Here is a 19,643-nt window from a genome sequence, read left to right as displayed (position 1 = left end):
GTTAACCCCTATTGACATCAATGAATTTGGGTTTGAGAGGGTAAACAGCTTTAAGTTCCTCAGCATCCACATCACCGAGGACCTCAAGTGGTCTGTACACACAAGCTGTGTGATGAAAAAGGCTCAATAGCGCTTCTGCCACCTCAAACGGTTGAGGAAGTTTGGTACGGGCCCCCAAATCCTAAGAACTTTCTACAGGGGCACAATTGAGAGCATCCTGACTGGTTGCATCACTGTCTGGTATGGGAACTGTACCTCCCTTAATCGCAGGATTCTACAGAGAGTGGTGCAGACAGCCCAGCGCATCTGTAGTTGTGAACTTCCCATGATTCGGGACATTTACAAAGAAAGGTGTATGAAAAGGGCCCGTGGGATCATTGAGGACCCAAGTCACCCCAATCACAATCTTTTCTAGCTGTTACCATCTGGGAAGCGGTACCGCAGCATAAAAGCCAGGACCAACAGTCTCTGGGACAGCTTCTTCCACGAGGCCATCAGACTGATTAACTCACGCTGATTTGAGTGTATTTCTATGTTACATTGACTGTTCTATTTATTATAATTTACTATGATTGCACATTGCACATTGAGACAGAGATGTAACGTAAAGGTTTTTACTCCTCATGTATGTGAAGGATGTAAGAATAAAGTCAATTCATTCATTCATTCAGACATTGGTACAGTATATAGCTGACTAAAAACAGTACTGTGTCTGGGTCCTTGTCACCTAGGTTGCTAGCTTATGTCTTTTACCTTTACTTAAATCAGTCAATACGACTAATTCTGACAAATGGCTCAGTTGCATCAAATAAAGGGAATTAATCAGAAATTCACTAAAACAGCTGATGATTCAATTCAGGCAGCTACTTCGCTCTGGAAATTTGCTTTGACAAACTGTTCAGGCATTGTATTGTGATTAAGACAACCTGTGCCATCAGGTAAGGTACAGTGTGGTATAGTAGCATAGTAGTTAGTGTAATACTTTACAGTACCAGCTCTAAGATCAGGGTCTGATTCCCACCACTGTCTGTTAGGAGGTTGTCTATTCTCTCCATGACTGTGTGGGTTTCCTTCGGGTGCTCTGGTTTCTTCCCACATTCCAAAGACGTTATGGTTAGGGTTAATGAGTTTTGGGCATGCCATGTTGGCACTGGAACCATGATAACATTGCGGGCTTGCCCAGCACAATCCTCACTGACTTGGTTTGACGCAAATCACACCTTTCACTGTGTTTCATGTCAGATAAAAGCTAATCTAAAAAAAACCTAATCTAATTTAATCTACATGACATATTACCTAAAACCAAGCTTTTCAAATATACCCTGTAAAGCAACCACAGAGACTTCAATGTAATTTACAGTAATTATGGATAAAGAAAGCCATGAAACCAGTCCTAGTTTACCCATCAAATGTGAATCCACAACTGTATATGTTTTGGTTCTGAGGAAAATACCAGTTGCTTTTAACCATATCTATTCTATTGGTTATACTTTCAGTGCTGGGAAACAAATTGGTGAACAACACTATAGTTCTTTGCACTTTAAGTCAATCCAACTTATACTTAGTTCTCAAGGTTTTGCCATTTTGATAATTGTAAATCACAACTCTGTAAAATTACAAACAAAATTTTATTTCATGTTATCATATCCATAACTAAGATCAAACCTTCAATGAAAATTTTAAATGGAACTGACATCCTTCAGATGTTCTAAAATGTAATGGGCATTTTATCTAAACAAGCAAGCAGGCATTTTCCACTGAGGTTGGGTGAGACTAAATACAATGCAAAAGTGAGCAATTTGGCTCTTGGTAGGTTGTTTCCCTTAGTAGGTACTTTGCAAAAACTCATCTTTTCAATTAATTATAAAGACCAAGTCTAGAACATTTTATTTTGCCCTTAAATTAAAACTGAAGAAAAGAAATGGTTGAATTACCTGATCCTCACACACAACACCTCTGTGTATCACATGATAAAAGTGCACTAGGAAATCAGAGTTTGGCAAGACGTCTTGGCGTTTAGTCATAATGTCACAGATTAGCTTGTATGCATGTAGTTTTCCTTCCTTATATTCATTGGGCAAGGTTGTTGCCTAAAGGATGTTACAGAAATGCATTAAGAATTATTCAGATGAATGCAGACGGGATATGTAATCAAAATCTATAAAGTAAAAGTAATGTACTTCATCAACCTCAGACTTACGTCCATCTAATTTTACATCTTTAAAATCTAGCAGAACTGATGAAAGATCATAGAACTGAAATATTAACCGCTTCACTCTCCAAGTACCACTTGAATAAATCTAAAAAAAAGATATCCTGTTGTCTTCACTACTGATGTAGCTGCCAATAATACCTTCCATGAATAAAAGTTTTCTTTCTACTTTTCCTTGCGCCTTCAATATGAAGTGCTGAGAGTCATATTGTGTACAAAAGGATCATACACAAAATGCAGGAGGAACTCAGCAGGCCAGGCAGCATTGATGAAAAAGGCTACAGTTGATGTTTCAGGCCAAAGCCCTTCACCAGGACTGGAGAAAATAAGATGAGGAGTCAGAGAAAGAAGGCGGGGGAGGGGAGAAGAAGCATAAAGCGATAGGTGAGACTGAGAAGGGTGGGGAAAGGGGTGAAGTAAAGAGCTGGGAGGTTGATTGGTGACTGCTGGAGAAGTGGGGGGGGGATCTGATAGGAGAAGACAGAAGGCCATGGAAGAAAGAAAAGTAGGAGATAAGGTGAGAGAGGGAAATGGGAATGGGGAATAGTGAGGGAGAGGGCGGTGAGATGGGTATTACTGGAAGTTCGAGAAATCAATGCTCATGCCACTAGGTTGGAGGTTACCCAGATGGAGTATAAGGTGTTGCTCTTCCAACCTGAGTGAGGCTTCATCGTGACCTCATAGTAGAGGAGGCCATGGGCTAAGATAGGTGGCCACTTTGAAATCCATCTTCAAAGAAATGGACTTCCCTTCCTCCACCTTGATGCTACCCTCAACTGCCTCTCTTTGATTTTGCATGTCTGCCCTCGCCACATCCTCCCGCCACCTCTCCAGGGATAGGGTTCCTCCTGTCTTTACCTACCACCCCACCACCCTCCATGTTCTGCATTCAGCACATAATTCTCTGTAACTTCCACCATCTCCAACAGGATCCCATCACCAAGCACATACCCTTCCCCCCAACAACTTTCTGCAGGGATCGCTTTCTACACGACTCCCTTGTCCATTCGACCCTTCCCACTGATCTCTCTCCTGGCACTCATCCTTACAAGCCTAACAAGTGCTACACCTGCCCCTACACCTCCTCCCTCACTACCATTCAGGGTCCCAAACAGTCCTTCCAAGTGAGGCAACACTTCACATGTGAATCCTTTGGGGTCATCTACTCTTTCTGGCGCTCCTGGTGTGGCCTCCTGTATATCAGTAGGTCACTTTGCCGAGCACCTACACTCCCTCCCCCAGAAAAAAGTGGGATCTCCCAGTAGCCACCCATTTTAATTCCACTTCCCATTTCCACTCCGACAGGCCAGCCCATGGCCTTCTCTATTGTCATAATGAGGCCACACTCAGGTTGGAGGAGCAACATCATATATTCCGCCTGGGTAGCCTCCAACTTGATTGCATGAACATTGATTTCTTGAACTTCTGGTAATGCCCCCCACCCTCTCCTTCACTATTTCCTTGCTCTGCCCATCACCTCACTCTGGTGCTGCTTTCCCTTTACTGTCTTCCATGGCCTTCTGTCCTCTCCTATCAGATTCCACCTTCTCCAGCCCTGTATCTCTTTCATCAATCATCTTCCCAGCTCTTTACTTCACCCCTTCCCCCCTCCCAGTTTCACTTATCACCTTGTGATTCTTCTTCCCCTCCCCCCACTTTCTTACTCTGACTCCTCATCTTTTTTTCTGCTGCCTGGTCTGCTGAGTTCCTCCAGCATTTTGTGTGTGTTGCTTAGATTTCCAGCATATGCCAGATATTCTCTTCTCTTATATATAAAAGATTAACTTTGAAAATTTTCAGCTAATAAAGATTAATCTATTTTCAGCTATTTTCTTTTCTGTTTCATGTCTTCAAGAAACAACTTTAAAAACAAAATAACAAGCTGTAAGTCTACCTTAAACAACCATGACATAAACATGCGAAGAGGTGGAATTAGAACTGGAGATTGTGGTGAAGCCTGATTATCCAAACTGATACCAAGGTTGTCTCTAATCTGGAAAAAAAAATTAAAAGACTTGTCTTTTAATCAGTCCTGTTTAAATGATCAAATAATCTAACAACAATATAATCAATCAGCCACCTCTGATTAGTAAAAACATAATATTTGTACAATACTGTTGGAACTTAATGATTCCTGTAAGAACTTCTATGAAAAATTATTTAACAATTAAAGTTTTCATTGTTTTCTGTTAATCTATTTTTTTTTAATCACTGACACCAAAAAATGGAAACAAAGCTTTGGTCCTAAACAGACATCCCACCCTGCAAAAACTCATTTCAGGGAGGTAGCACCATCAATTTGCGGGAGACTTCCGGGAGAGGTGGGATGTTTGCAGTAGAGTAGCCCCTTAGCAGCTGGCCAGCTAGTTTAAATAACGTTAGTTATGCTAATGAATGAATGACACCTGTTAAACTCACCTCAACATGTCTTTTACAGTCTTAACCCACCATGGGCAATAGAAAAGTCACTGTTGCAAACAGCGCAGCGAGCAACACTGTCATTATTTTTGACCCCTGTTAGGCAGGGGTACACCTTAGTGTAGTCTGGGGTGACGTACGTTTTATCTATTTTTGGAACACTCTGCCATGGCGTGCTCTCGCTCGTGTTCTCTCTCTCTCGTGGTCGCTCACGCGCTCTCAAGCGTTCTCGCTTGCTTTCTCTCTCGCTCGCTCTCTTGCTTGCACGCTCTGGCTTGCTTTCTCTCTCACTCGCACGCTCTCGCTTGCTTTCTCTCTCGCTCGCTTGCTTGCTCTCGCTTTCTCTCTCTCGCACTCTCCCTCTCATGGTCGCTCTCGCGCTCTCTCTTGCTTTCTCTCGCACGCTCTCAAAAAAATTGATTTCCGTGATATTGTATATAATTTGTGGGCATCGGGGAGCCACTATTAATATGCGGGAAACTCCCGGAACTTCCAGGAGAGGTGGGATGTCTGCCTAAATAAGATAATTTTATGGTTTTTACACCAAAATAAATAAAACTGCATAAGGCTATTAAGTGCATTAGCCAAAATGTAAACTATTGCATATTTATAGTAGTATTCTGCCAAGATCTTGTATTACAACCAGGCATTTTGATCAATTTAACTGAGAATTTTTCTTTGTGAATCCGATGCTCCTTTTTTCACAAGAGCCAAAAAAACCCCAGAGAAAATCGTAAAGAATGAAAAATTAAATATTCAAAAACTAAAATGTCAGCAGTTGAAAAGTATTCATCCCACTTAGTTGAATCACCTCTCACAGCTATTACAACAACTGGTTCATGCACCTCTGGTTTCCTGCTCCTGTCAGCTCCTTGGTCTTCTTGGATAAGTCTATTAGTTTTGCACAATGTGATGGAGCAAGATTTGCCTATCCCTCCTTGCAAAATTACTCAAGCTGTGCCACGTTAGTTGGGGAGCGGTGGTGAACAGCAATCTTGAGGTTTTGCCCGAAATGCTTGATCAGGTTAAAGTCAAGACTCTGAACTTGGAATGCTTAAAGTGGTGAGGACAACAACCCAAAGCTCACTGCCAGAGCAACCATTGAGTGGATTCAAATGAAGAAATTGATATGCTTGAGTTCCCCAGTCAGAGAAAATTTATTATCAAAGTACATATGCAACCCTGAGATTTGTTTTCTTGCAGGCATACTCAGTAAATCCAAGAACCCTAATAAAATCATGAAAAACCACACCCAACAGGGTGGACAAACAGCCAATGTGCAAAAGACAACAAACTGCACAAATACAAAAGACTACAATAAATAAATAGGCAATGAATACTGAGACCATGAGATGACGAGTCCTTAAAAGTGAGTCCATAGGTTGTGGAGAACATATCAGTGATGGGGCAAGTGAAGTTGAATTACATTATCCCGACTGGTTGAGAGATAATAACTATTCCTAAACCTTGTAGTGTGAGCCCTGAGGCTCCTGTATCTTCTTCCTGATGGCAGCAGTGAGAAGAGAGCATGACCTGGGTGGTGGAGAGTACCTGTGATGGACTGGGCTGTATCCACTAATATTTGTAGGATTTTCCATTCAAGGGCATAGGTGTTCCAAACTAGGTTGTGATGCAATCAGTCAAAATACTCTCCACCACATACGTATCTATAGAGGTTTGTCAAAGTTTTAGATGTCATGCCGAATCTTCGCAAACTTCTGAGGAAGTAGAGGCACTGCCATGTTTTCTTCATAATTGCGATTATGTCTTGGGTCCAGGACAGGTCCTCTGAACTGATAACACCGAGGAATTTAAAGTTGCTGAGCTTCTTCACCTCTGATGTGAACTGGTTCATGGACCTCTGGTTTCCTCCTCCTGTCAGCTCCTTGGTCTTGCTGACATTGAGTGATAGGTTTTTGCTGCAGCACTCCCCAGCCCAATTTTCAACCTTCCTCTTACATTCTGGTTCATCACCACCTTTGATTTGGCCAATGGCAGTGACGTTAGCAAACTTAAATATGAAATTTGAGCTGTGTTTAGCCACACAGTCATAAGTGTAAAATGAGTAGAGTAGGGGTCTAAGCCCACAACCTTATATTGCAGCTGTGCTGACGGAGATCCTGGAAGAAACGTTGCTGTCAATCCAAACTGACTAAGGTCTGCAGGTAAAGAAATAAGGGATCCAATTGCACAAGGAGGTATTGAGGCCAAGGTTTATGAGCTAATTGATTAGTTTTGAGGGGATGATGGTATTGAATGCTGAGCTTTGGGTGATAAGGAGCATCCTGATGTATGCATTTTTGCTGTCCATATGCTCCAGGGTTGAGTGAAGAGCTAATAAGATGGCATCTGCTGTTGATCTTTTGCTCCAGTAGGCAAAATGGAACAGATCTATGTTGCTTTTCAGGCAGAAGTTTCACCAACAAGCTCTCAAAATACTTCATCACTGAGGATGTAAGTGCTAGTGGACGATAGTCATTAAGGCAGGTCACCATGTTTTTCTTGGGCACCAGAAAAGCCTTGAAGCCTGTTTGAAGCAGGTGGGTACATTAAACAGCCAAAGCGAGAGGTTGAAGATCTCAGTGAACACTCCAGCCAGTTGATCAGCTCAGGTCTTTAGTACCTGGCCAGGTAACCATCTGGGCCGGATGCTTTCCCTCCTGAAGGCTCCTCGCATGTCGGCCTCAGACTGAAATCATAGGATCATCGGAGGTGGTGGAAGTTTGTGACGGTTCCTCCATGTTTTGACAGTCATAGAAGACATTGAGCTCACATGGAAGCGAAGCTCTGCTGTTGCCTATGTTGCCTTATTTAATTTTATAAGAGGTGACAGTATTCAAGCCTTACCACAACAGTCAAGCATCCGTCACTGATTCAAGTTAAGCCGGGAATCGGCACTTTGCCTGCAAGAAGGCTTTCCAGAGATCATACCTGGACCTTTGTAACTTTCTTAGTCACCAGACTTGAATGCCTCTGATCTGGCTCTCAGCAGATTGCAGATCTCGTGGTTTATCCAGGGCTTCTGACTGGGGAAGACTCTGAATGCTTTTGTGGGAACACACTTTTCTACATCTGCTTTTATAAAGTCTGTTACAACCACGGTATATTCATTCAGATCCACCGATGAGTCCTTGAACATGGCTCAGACCACCGACTCTAAGCAATCCTGTACCCACTCATCTGCCTCTTGTGGCCACCAATTTGTTGCCCTAATCACTGGAACTTTGCTCTTTAGCCTATGCCTGTACGCAGGTAGTAGGGCAGCCAAGTGATCCAATTTACCAAAGAGCGGTCAGAGCATGGAACAGTAAGCATTCCTTATCATAGTAGATCAGTGGTCTAGTAAGTGGACCTCTGGTGCTAAGGTTATATGTTGATGGTAATTGGGCAGGGTTTTTTTTAACAAGTCAGGTTGAAGTCTCCAACTATGATTTGAAATGCATTGGGATGGACTGTTTCTTGTTTGAAGATCGCATCGTGATGTATCTCATGCTTGATTATAGTCGACTGCTGGTGGTATGTAAACTGCAGTCAGGTTACGAAGGAGAAACTCTTAGGTAAATAGAATGGATGGCATTTGACCATTAGATGCTCAAGGTCGAGGGATTATGAGTTCAACAAAACTGTCACATTGGAGTATCACCAAGAGTTTATTGTGAAATACATATCTCCACCTTTAGACTTTTCTGAATCACCAGTTCAATCCATATGGAAAACTGAGACACCTTCTGGTTTGACCACTATATGTAGCATGCCGCAAAACAGCTAGGTCTCACTCAGATGTGGAATACAACAGTCCCTATTTCGCTCCGATACAGCAATCTTGCCCTAAGGTCTTCAGTTTTGTTCTCCAGCAACTGCACATTTGCTAACAAGATGCAGAGTACAGGAGGCCTCATCTCACTGTGTTTTAGCCTGGCTTGGAGATCCCTCCTCTGACAATGGCGATGAACCTTCATCTGCTTAAAGGTGCTGTACCTGTTGGACCATTGAGACCTTCTGACGATTATGAAATCTGTAGAGCATTAACTTGATTGAAAAATACATTGCTTTGAAGAAAATTACATGCTGCAGATTGCAGTGAGAGGTATAATTCTAAAGAGGTATATTTAAAAGTATATTTAGAAGCATTATCTGCAGCCCACGTTGCCATGGTTCACTGGCGCCATTGTGAGATAGAGGCTAGCAGATTTTTATCCAGGAGCTTTCTGTATTTAGCACCATTCATCATCGCATCAATCTTGACCAGATTTCCAGTCCCTGCTGCTAAAAAAACATCCCCACAGCATGATGCTACCACCACTATACTTTACAGTAGGGATGGTATTACCTGGCCAATGTGCAGTATCAGTACAGCTTAGTGTTGAGGCTAGAAAGTTCCACTTTAGTTTCATCCAACCACAAGACCTGCTTCCACATCTTTACAGTAGCCTCTAAGTGATGCTTTGCAAAGTCTTTATGGGCAAGGATATGCTTTTTTTAAGCTAGAGCTTCTTCCTTGCCATTCTTCCATGAATACCGTTTTTGTGCAAGGCCTTAGAGATTGTGCAACCACAAACCTCATCTCCAGAGTGACCGTTAGCATCCCAGTAGCCTCTCTTACAAGTGCCTTTCTTCTCCGGCAGCTAAGCTTAGAGGAGCAGTTTTTCATGATGTACTGCACTGAGCTCTGAGGTATGTTCAGTGCCTTCAGATGGTCTTATACTTTTCCCTAGAATTGTGCATCTCTACCTTCATTTTCCTGACTTGTCTTGAATGCTCTTTTGTCTTCATTTTGATTTGGTCAGTTGAAAATTTACTATATTTTACAGATAGAAGGGGGTATTCATTGAAAACAGGTGATCCTCCAATTTTCTACATCAACAAAGTGGATGATTTAATAAGGCATTATACAGTATTGCACCTGAGGAAACTTAGTATAATTACTTTTTCAGCCCCACAATTTTGGTTTTTAATTTTTAGGAATAGTTGACACATTTTGGATTTTTTTTTTGATTTGACATGATGCACACTGGTTTGTAGATTAACTTAGATAATCCTACTTCGATATATTTTAAAATGAGACAGTAAACATGAAAATAGTTGTGGGGGCTGAATACTTTATCAAGGCTGTATAGCAGTGACTTTTCTAATTGATTTTGGTAGTGTTTTTTTTGAGGGAGACATTTGCCATAGTATTATAGTATGATCAGAAAACTAGAGACCGAACATAAATAAACATGGACATGAAACACTGCTGCTCTCTCCACACAAACTGTCTGATTTTCTCAGTATTTTCAACATCTCCTGTGCTATTGAACTTTAGTAAATAAATCCATTTACTCCCAGCAACATTTAGCTAAAAGACATAAAGGCCCAAAAGATGTGCAAATTGGTCACTTTTCATGCCCAATGAAGCAGTGGAGGTTACCTTAGTAAATATATTTAAGACAAGGTTGGATAGATATTTGCATAGTAGGGGAATTGAGGGTTATGGGGAACAGGGAGGTAGGTCATCATCATAGCTTGTCACACTAGACAGCCAGCCACTCTAGTGTTGTTTGGTTGACGTTGAGCAGGTCAGTGTCAGCTAAATCAGGTAAAAGTGGGCAGTTGCGCAGAACGTGTTCAATGTTCTGCACCCTATCGCCACACTCACAGGATTCGCTGGTCTTTAAACCCCACTTCACCATATTGTCTCCCGTCCTACAAACTCCCGCTCTCGCTTTGTTGAGAGTGCACCACTTGTCTATCAAGCAGTGCCCTGTCTGGCAACATTTCTGTGGGGTCTTGCACTGTATTGTTTGGTGGGGTTCTGGCTTCTGTTTGTTGCCAGAGGTCAATCCTGTATGTTTGGGGGGATGTTCCGTGCGGTAGTTCCTCCACTGTAGCAAAGTTTTTCCTCGATTTTAGGCGGTTGGAAACTGGCACATGATGGTGTAGTGGGTGCCGTGGATCCGAGTTCTTTTTACCTTTTTCAATTTTTGTTGTGGTGTATCTTCTGATCTCTGGGGGAGCAATGCCTGCAAGTCTGTAAATGACGTTAGTGGGTGTGGGGCGCAGTGTGCCCGTGATTATTCAGCAGGCTTTGTGAAGCAACGGGTCTATTTACTTTGCATGGGCTGATCTACCCCACACAGGTGCACAGTAGTCTGCGGGGGGATAAAAGGATAAAAGGGAGGTAGGTGGAGATGAGTCCATGGTCAGATCAGCCATGATCTTATTGAATGGTGTAGCAGTCTTGAAGGCCCAGACGGCCTACTCCTGCTGCTATTTCTTAATGTCCTTATGTTCTTTTTAAAAAGAGCATCACATTATGGAATAATGTGATAAAATTGTTTAAAATCATGGAAGAATCAGGCAGGAAAAGAGCATGGCAATTCTCATAGTTGAAAGATAAATCTTTAAACTGCACAAAATGAAAGAAGTTTTATGCACAGAGAAACTTTTGAATAAGGATATGGGCGAACAGTAATTCATTTTAGATGGTAATGATTAAGGCAGAAAGTTTGTTAACATTCATAACTGTATAGATAGTGACAGAAAAATGACTGAAGGGTATAGGACAAGGTGAGGAAATAAGATTATAACAATTTGCTTGTGTGGTGAGTAAATACAAAAATGCAAAAGGCTCCTTCTGCATGGTGATTTCTGTGTTTCTATGCACTTAATTACATGACACACCTATCAGATGTAATATTTTCCAGTTTCTGCTATAACTAAGGCAGAGCAGAGTGCATCTTTACCTCACATTTCAATATAGTTTTCTTTCAAATTTCTTTCTTTTCATTTGACTAAACAAAGTAGTGTAAAAAAAAAAAGAAAATTGCAGAGGTAATTTAACTGTAACCTCCAGGATACATTTGAAAAAACATGCAGTCAGGATACCCATGTATTCTCCATCTTCAAGTCTCCAAGCTTGCTTCAAGGAAGTCTTTATTCCTTGAAGCAAACCATTATAAATGGTCTCAGGAACATAATTGACAGGCTCTGCAGAGTTCCCTCAGCACACTTGTGTCAAATATGTGAAAGCTGAATTTTATATGAAACAGAATTGTGTTGTGGCCTGTGTTTTGTTGCTGAAGTGACAGTAAAAACACCAGAATTCTTAAACATTGCACATGAAACAACCAGCAACTTCGGTAGAGTTTTAAGTACAAAATCCTCAGTTGCTGTTAGTGAAGATATTTCTGAATTCCAGGTGCACTTCAAAGAACCAGATGTTAGACTTTTGCTGCATAAAATGCAAGCTACTTTTTAAACTGTGCTTAAACTATTTTACAACTCTATAAGGGTCACAAAATACAAATTTTGCCTGTGTGGCTTTTTTAACTCCTTCATAAATATTTCAAAATATAGCACCTTAAAATAACCTAAAACGTCTATATAAATTTCAGTTTCTATTTTAATCTAATGCTTCAATGATTATTATGCATTGCATAAAATATTTAAGATGTAACTTAAAAATTGTTTTCCAATATACTGAATACAAGAATTCCTTCTCATAAGTTGCTCTGCCAGCTTGATGACATTATGGTTGTGACATACTGTCTATCCACAAGGATGGAGCATTTCAATGAGCCAAGTGGAAAGAGGGAAATTAATGTTTAGGGAAAAATTTGACAATAGTATAGATAGTAGAGCTGTAGCTTTACTGCTCCACAGAATAAGATGAGGTGGAGTTTTCACATTCTTCCAGCAAACTCATGGATCTCTTCCAAGTCAACACAAAACAATACAACAATGGAACTGTCCTTTCAGCCCATGATGTCTGTGCCGAACGTGATACCAATTATTCTAATCCCATTTGGTTGCACGTAATCTATATCACTCCATCCCTTTCTCGTTCACACCCATGCCTAAAAGGATTTTTTGAAATTTCTTCCCATTTAGCAGATAAGTCTATTCTTTTTTTCCTTCTACCAAAGTATATAGCCATACACTTCCTGACACTTACCCTGGGGAAAAGATTCTGAATATCTATTCCAATTTTCATAATATGCTACATAGCAGATCCCAGAAACCACAATTATAAATATATACATGCAAATATGTACTTTGTACTTAAAAAAAAGTTAAAAAAATTATATTCCATGAGGTACCTTAGCTAGTTTATGCCAGAGTTCATTTAAGTATTCAAAAACCATGGCATGAATTTTAGGGTTGCTTATGCAATTGACATCCCCCAAAATGCCCAGGATTCTTCTCCACAGCACAGCAGCTGCATCAGCATGCCAACCAGCGAGGTTTCCTCCAGCGATGATACTGCATTCATCTGCAAGGTATTCACCACTCTCTGTTGATTGAAACATTGATAAATTAGAATGTAGATCACGGAAGCTCATATTTTGGAGATCTTGCATAATTGCACTAATTCTTAGTTGTTTCAGAGTTCAATAGCAACACACAAGGCTAAAGGAATTCATAGGAATCAAAGACAAGTAATATCTTCGGTTCATGTTGAATCACAGAAGTGAAATGTCTCTCTCTTTTAAATACATTGCAAGGCCAAATCTTCAAAAAAAAACTTAGGGGATAGGATATGATTTACACAGACATGAATGTGAAAATTCTTTTACACAACCTTCCTCCCTCCTAACCATATTCAAAAAGAGTGGTTCAATGAAATAGAATATTTTTAAAAAGCTCAGAGAAATTATGACTGATAGAAGCAGTACGATTTACAATTCCAATTACAACAATTGCAAACTTCATTACCCGTGGACTAACCATGCCAACATAGAGAAATATACAAATTGGTGCAAAATATTGCAGATACTGAGAATCCACAAAAATACAAAATGCTGGAAGCACTCAGTAGATCAGGCATTATTTGGGAGAGAAACAATTGATATTTTTGCTCAAGAACCTTTTAACAAGACTAGGAAAGTTTGCAAATATATTGAAGTTGCAGAGTGGCAAAGAGTTGGAATGAGCAGAGAGAATGGGTGTGATGTGGTCCTGGTCGAAGGTATAAAGTTAACAATTAGTTTGACATGCTCAGGTTGGAAGCAGAAAAATGGATAAAGTTGTCTGAAATTAATAATTTCAGTAAGAAGTTCCAAATGTACCAGACAAAAGAGGTGGGTACTGTGCCTCCAGTTTATGTTGGTCAACATTAGAGTAATGAAGGAGCCCAAAGACATCGAGTCAAAGAGAAGTGGGGCATAGATTTGAAGTGACACAAAGCTGGAAGCTCAGGGCTGCCCTTGTTGCCTCAACAGGGGTGCTCCCTCCTCCCTCATCTTTTTAAAACATTTCCATCTTCTCACATTTCCAATTGTATGAAGGGCCCCTGACTTGAAATACCAACTATTTATTTTCCCATTATACATAGTTAATACTTGCTTGGTAACATATTACTACTCATTTCTACAATGAAAAATATATTACAAAAATTGGTATATCAGATACTGCATCACAACTGTTCAACAAAGATGTGAGAAGTCAAGGAACCTCATAGCCTTCCTGATGACTTATCTATGGGAAGTACATCCAGGTGCAGCTCCTGATGGATCCAATAAGACCATAAGGCATAAGAGCAGAATTAGGCTATTCCGCCCATCAAGTCTGCTCCTATATTCCATCATGGCTGATTTATTATCCCTCTCAACCACATTCTTCTGTTTTCTCGCTGTAACCATTGACACCCTGCCTAATCAAGAACCTATCAACCTCCATTTTAAACAAACCCAATGATTTGGCCTCCACAGCTGCCTGTGGCAATGAATTCCACAGATTCACTACCTTCTGGCTAAAAGAAATTCCTCCTCATCTCTGTTCTAAATTGACATCCCTCTATTCTAAAGCTGTGTCCTCTAGTCCTAGACTCACCCAATATAGGAAGCACCCTCTCTAAGTCCAATCTATCTAAGCCTTTCAATATTCAATAGATTTCAATTTGATGCCCCCTCCATTCTTCTACCCCCAGTGAGTACAGGCCCAGAGCTACCAAACACTCCTCATACATTAACCCATCATTCCTGGAATTACTCCTGTGAACCTCCTCTGGACCCGCTCTAATATTACCACATCTTTTCTTACATAAGGGGAATGCATGGGTTCCCTCTGGGTATTCCAGTTTTCTGCCATAGTCCAAAGACATTCTGGGAAGGTTAATTGATCACTGTAAATTGTCACTTGATTGGATTAGGATTAATCGGGTTTGTTGGAGATTGCTGAGGTGGCGTGGCTCAAGGGGCCTACTCCATGCTGCATCGCTAAAGTAAAGTAAAATAAAACTATGCTCAATACTCCAACTGCCATCTAGCCAATGGCTTATTATGCCCCAGCGTCATATCCTTGCTTTTGTATGCTAGTCCTCTCGAAATGAATGCTTACATTGTATTCACCTTCCATACAACTGACTCAAACTGCAAATTAACCTTTAGGGTATCCTGCACGAGGACTCTCAAGTCCCTTGGCACCTCTGATTTTTGAATTTTCTCCCTGTTTAGAAAAATAGTCTACACTTTTATTTTTCTATAAAACTGCATGATTATACATTTCCCTACAAAATATTCTATCTGCCACTTCTTTGCCCATTCTCCCAAACTGTCTGCAGACCTTCCGCAGACTCCCTGCTTCCTCAAAACTACCTGCCTCTCTACTTATTGCATGTAAACTTGGCCACAAAGCCATCAATTCCATCATCTAAATCATTCACGTATAATGTGAAAAGAAGCAGTCCTAACACTGACCCCCTGCAGAACACCACAAAACACCAGCTGTCAACCAGAAAAGGCCCCTTTTATTCCCACTCTTTGCCTCCTGCCAGTCTTCTATCATGCCAGTACCTTTCCTGTCATCTCATGGGCTCTTATCTTGTTAAGCAGCCTCATGTGCAGCACTTTGTCAAAGATCTGAAAAATCCAAATAAGCAACATAGGCTGACTATCCTTTGTCTATCCAGAGCAACACATACAAAATGAGAGAATTTCATTTGACTTTCTTTGTAAGCTGTGGCTGCGTCATCCTCCCTTTAGAATACTTTTTCATCTTTGGGATGTTTCTATTCTGCGTCTTCCAAATTGCTCCCAGAAACTCCAGCCACTGCTATTCTGCTGTCATCCTTGCTTGTGTCCCTTTCCAATCATCTTTGGCCAGCTCCTCCTTCATGCCTCTGTAATTCTCTTTACTCTACTGTAATACTGATACACCTGACTTTAGCTTCTCTCTCAAACGGCAGGGTGATTTCTGTCATATTATGATTGCTGCCTCCTAAGGGTTATTTTATCTTAAACTTCCTCATCAAATCTGGTTCATTACACGACACCCAGTCCAGAATTGCCTTTCTCCTGGTGGGCTCAACCCCAAGCTGCTCTAAAAAGCCATCTCGTGGGCATTCTACAAATTCCCTTTCTTGGGATCCAGCATCAAACTGATTTTCCCAATCTGGCAGCATATTGAAATCTCCCAAGACTATTGTAACATTGCCCTTTTTACATGCCTTTTCTATTTCCCATTGTTATTTGTATGCCACATCCTGGTTACTATTTGGAGGCTTGGATAACTCCTATCGGTATCTTTTTACTTTTGCAGTTTCTTTACTCTACCCTCACGGATTCTACATCTTCCAATCCTATATAATCTCTTTCCAAGGATTTGATTTCATTTTTCTACCAACAGAGCCACACCACCCCCACTGCCTGTCCTTTCAATACAAAGTATATCTTTAGATATTACATTCCCAACTATAATCTTCTTTCAGCCATGACTAAGTGATGCCCACAACATCAGACCTGCCAATCTCTAACTGTTGTGTTCCATCTACTGCATGCACTGAAATACAACACCTTCAGTTCTGTATTTATAACCATTTTCAATTTTGCCTCCATGTTACACTTCAACTCATTCTACTGACTGTAATTTTACCCTATTATCTCTGCTTGTTCTTCCTCTGCTTGTATACCAACTGCCCCAACCTCAGCCCTATCACTTTGGTTCTCTTTCCCTATATCTTGCCCTTCATTTAAACCCTCACCCAACAACTCTAGCAAACCTTCCCAAAAGGTTATTGGTCCCCTTTGGGTTCAGGTGTAGCCCATCCTTTTTGTACAGGTCATATCTTCCCCAGAAGAGATCCCAATGATCCAGAAATCTGAAACCCTACCCTCTGTACCACTTTCTCAGCTACTCAACCTGCCTGCAAGAACATTGGTCCCCCTCCAGATCAAGGAACTGGAGCTGAGTTTGGATGTACTCAGGACCAGCCAGGAGCTGAGAACCTTATAGCTGAAACTTTTACAGAGGTAGTCACATCTAAGGTACAGGCTTCAGATAGGTAGGTGACCATCAGGAAAAGTAAAGGCAGTTAGTGCAGGGTTTCCCTATGGTCAATCCCTTCACTGACATGTATACCCGCGACAGCCCCCCCCCACGATACTCCTACAGAATAAGCATAGGGCGGGTGTATAGTTGGAAGTGAAGAGGCAGAGCTGCGAGGGTAATCCTGCACCCTCAGGATTATACCCAGTACCACCATACTCGTGGGGAGAGAATTGGAAGGATAAGCCAGATCAATCTGTGACTAAGGAACGGGGTGGCAGGGGCAGGGATTCAGGTTCTTGGACCATTGGGAACTCTTCGGGGGGGCGGGGGAGGGTAACCAGGCAAAGAGGGATGGTTTGCACTTGAACTAGAGAGGGACTAATATACTTGCACAGAAATTTGCTGACAGGAGGGTTTAAACAAGAATGGCTGGGGTGAAGGACCCCAAGCAGGAACTCCTATGATAAAGCAGCAGCCTGCGAGAGCAGGTCTCGTGATCGGGATAGCCAAGGACACAGTAACGTTACGGAAAGAAATAGTCAGTAAACTGCATTTATTTCTATGTGACAGGTAAGGAGGTGAACGCAGAGTGTGGATTGGCTTTAAGGACCAGGATGTTGTAGCCATAACAGTAACAAAACTGAGAGAAGAACTGAACTGGCAGCTTAATATTCAAGGTTGCAGATGCTACAGGCATGGCAGTGGTGCAGGTAAGTGAGGAGGTGATGTAGCCTTATTGATATGACAGGACATACTTAGAGATGACATTCTTTGGGTATTGTCCAATGAAGCCATATGGATAGAACTTAGAAACAAGAAGCAGAGGGTGGTCTGGTGGGGCTGTGTTATAGACTCCCCCACACCCCAACATAGTGCTATCACAGGTAGGCAGGGTGGTGATAAAAAGAGGTGTTTAGCATACTGGCTTTCACCAACCAGGGCACTGAGTGCAGGTGTTGGGACATTATGTTGCTCTTTTATAAGTTGTTACTGAGATCCCACTTGGAATACTGCATACAGTCTTAGTCAACACACATCAAAGTTGCTGGTGAACGCAGCAGGCCAGGCAGCATCTCTAGGAAGAGGTACAGTCGACGTTTCAGGCCGAGACCCTTCATCAGGACAGTCTTAGTCACTCTGTTATAGAAAAGATGTGGTTAAACTGGAATGAGTGCAGAAAAGGTTTACCAGGGGATGCCATGACAAGATGGGCCTGAGTTATACAGAGAGATTGGCCAGACTAGGTCTTCATTCCTTGGGATATACGAGAAGCTGGGGTGAACTTAGAACACCAGAACTCCAAAGAAACTTAGAAGCAACAGAAATGTGGTTTCTTAGAAGAATGCTGAAAATATCATATAGAGATAGGGTAACTAATGAGACAGTATTCCAACGTGCCCATACAAAATTATCTTTAATGAGAACATTAAATGAGAGGAAACTTAAATTCCTGGGCCATGTCATCAGAAAGGGAGAAATAGAATGCCTTACATTACTAGGCCGTATGCCTGGGAAACACGGTAGAGGAAGGCAAAGAAGAAAATATATGGACACTGTGAAAGAACTAACAGATCTAAGTGTGTGAGATATCATTGACACTGCGAGGGATCGTTTGATGTGGGGTGCCATGATCACCCAAGCGTGTAACGCGCAAGGCACATGAAGAAGAAACCACAAATAATAATTTAAACAGCACCATAACTTGTTTTGATATTGAAACTCATATTAAAACTGTAACATTGATAATACAATGATTAAAACAACAATTACACTGTTCTGAAGACCTTCACCATCATCTCAATCTATCAGCAGGTGTATTTCAGTTGAATCTCCAATACTTCCAATTCCTAAGGCACACAAATCCCAAACTTAGCCAAGTATGATGCTATCACCTTATTCCAAATGAAGCATCATTTGATATTTCCTCATCCTTTTCTTTCAAGAACTTCCCATCTTGCTCATTGATTTCAAAACGTTTTGCTTTCCTTTCTGCAAATTCGCTGTTACAGTTGTGATTTTACCACACTTTCCATTTTACCTCTGCTAGAATTCTCTTCCTATTTTATTTCAGTTTGTACATCCTTCTGTACATTCAGAATCTTCCTCCAATTCCCCCTACTCCCATCCTTTATCAACTATACCTTTGGTCACATGTCTAATTTCTCTTTGCAACCTTCTCTGGTATCTCTGAAATATTCAGTAATATTAAACATGTATCTGCCACACGCATGGACAGGAAATAACATTCACTACCTGTTGCTTTGAAAACCTGTTGCATGGACAGGAAATAACATTCACTACCTGTTGTTTTGAAAACACGTTCTTTCTGGTCAAATGACAGTATTACTGGTCAGATGGCAATACCACTTTGCTTCTGATGGAAGAGCTTAACAGTTTGGAACAAATATACAATTCTCTTAATTACTGCCTACAATAAATGGTTTAAGGAACTCCTTTCTGAATTATTGTAAACAAAGTAATAACAAGCCACATTAGTTATAACATTTCATTTGGTCTGATCCAGGACTTCAGTGATACTGGCGGTCTGGTACGTTCGTACTCCCCTCCAATCTCCATGTAGGAGGAGTGACCCCAGCCGTACCTTTCCTTTTAATGAACAATTTTTTATAGTATTGCTATCTCAGTGTGTACTAGTCTGCCACAGAACTTAATTTCTCTCAGTTAACACCATGGCTTTATTCACATGCAAGTCCTAATTAAGTTCTTTACATTGCTATTTCACTACAACAACATAGCTGGTAAT

The 19,643-nt window shown here is 41.1% G+C and overlaps 1 protein-coding gene across 6 annotated transcripts in view; it reads right to left on the bottom strand.

The window, feature by feature from the left end:
• The window catches only part of ralgapa2 (Ral GTPase activating protein catalytic subunit alpha 2), a 538,758-nt gene that overhangs the window by 280,041 nt on the left and 239,074 nt on the right, over positions 1 to 19,643 (bottom strand). For all 6 annotated transcript variants that reach the window (XM_063056244.1, XM_063056246.1, XM_063056245.1 and 3 more), the window contains 3 exons: positions 12,712 to 12,905; positions 4,107 to 4,205; positions 1,935 to 2,090 (listed from right to left, as the gene is read on the bottom strand). In XM_063056244.1, coding sequence (XP_062912314.1) covers positions 1,935 to 2,090; positions 4,107 to 4,205; positions 12,712 to 12,905 — 449 coding nt within the window. The remainder of the gene's footprint in view (positions 1 to 1,934; positions 2,091 to 4,106; positions 4,206 to 12,711; positions 12,906 to 19,643) is intronic.

Source organism: Mobula hypostoma, chromosome 8, assembly GCF_963921235.1.
Source record: "Mobula hypostoma chromosome 8, sMobHyp1.1, whole genome shotgun sequence".
Taxonomy (NCBI): Eukaryota; Metazoa; Chordata; class Chondrichthyes; order Myliobatiformes; family Myliobatidae; genus Mobula; species Mobula hypostoma.
The sequence above is the reverse complement of the archived record's forward strand: the minus strand, read 5'-3'. Positions and strand labels throughout refer to the sequence as shown.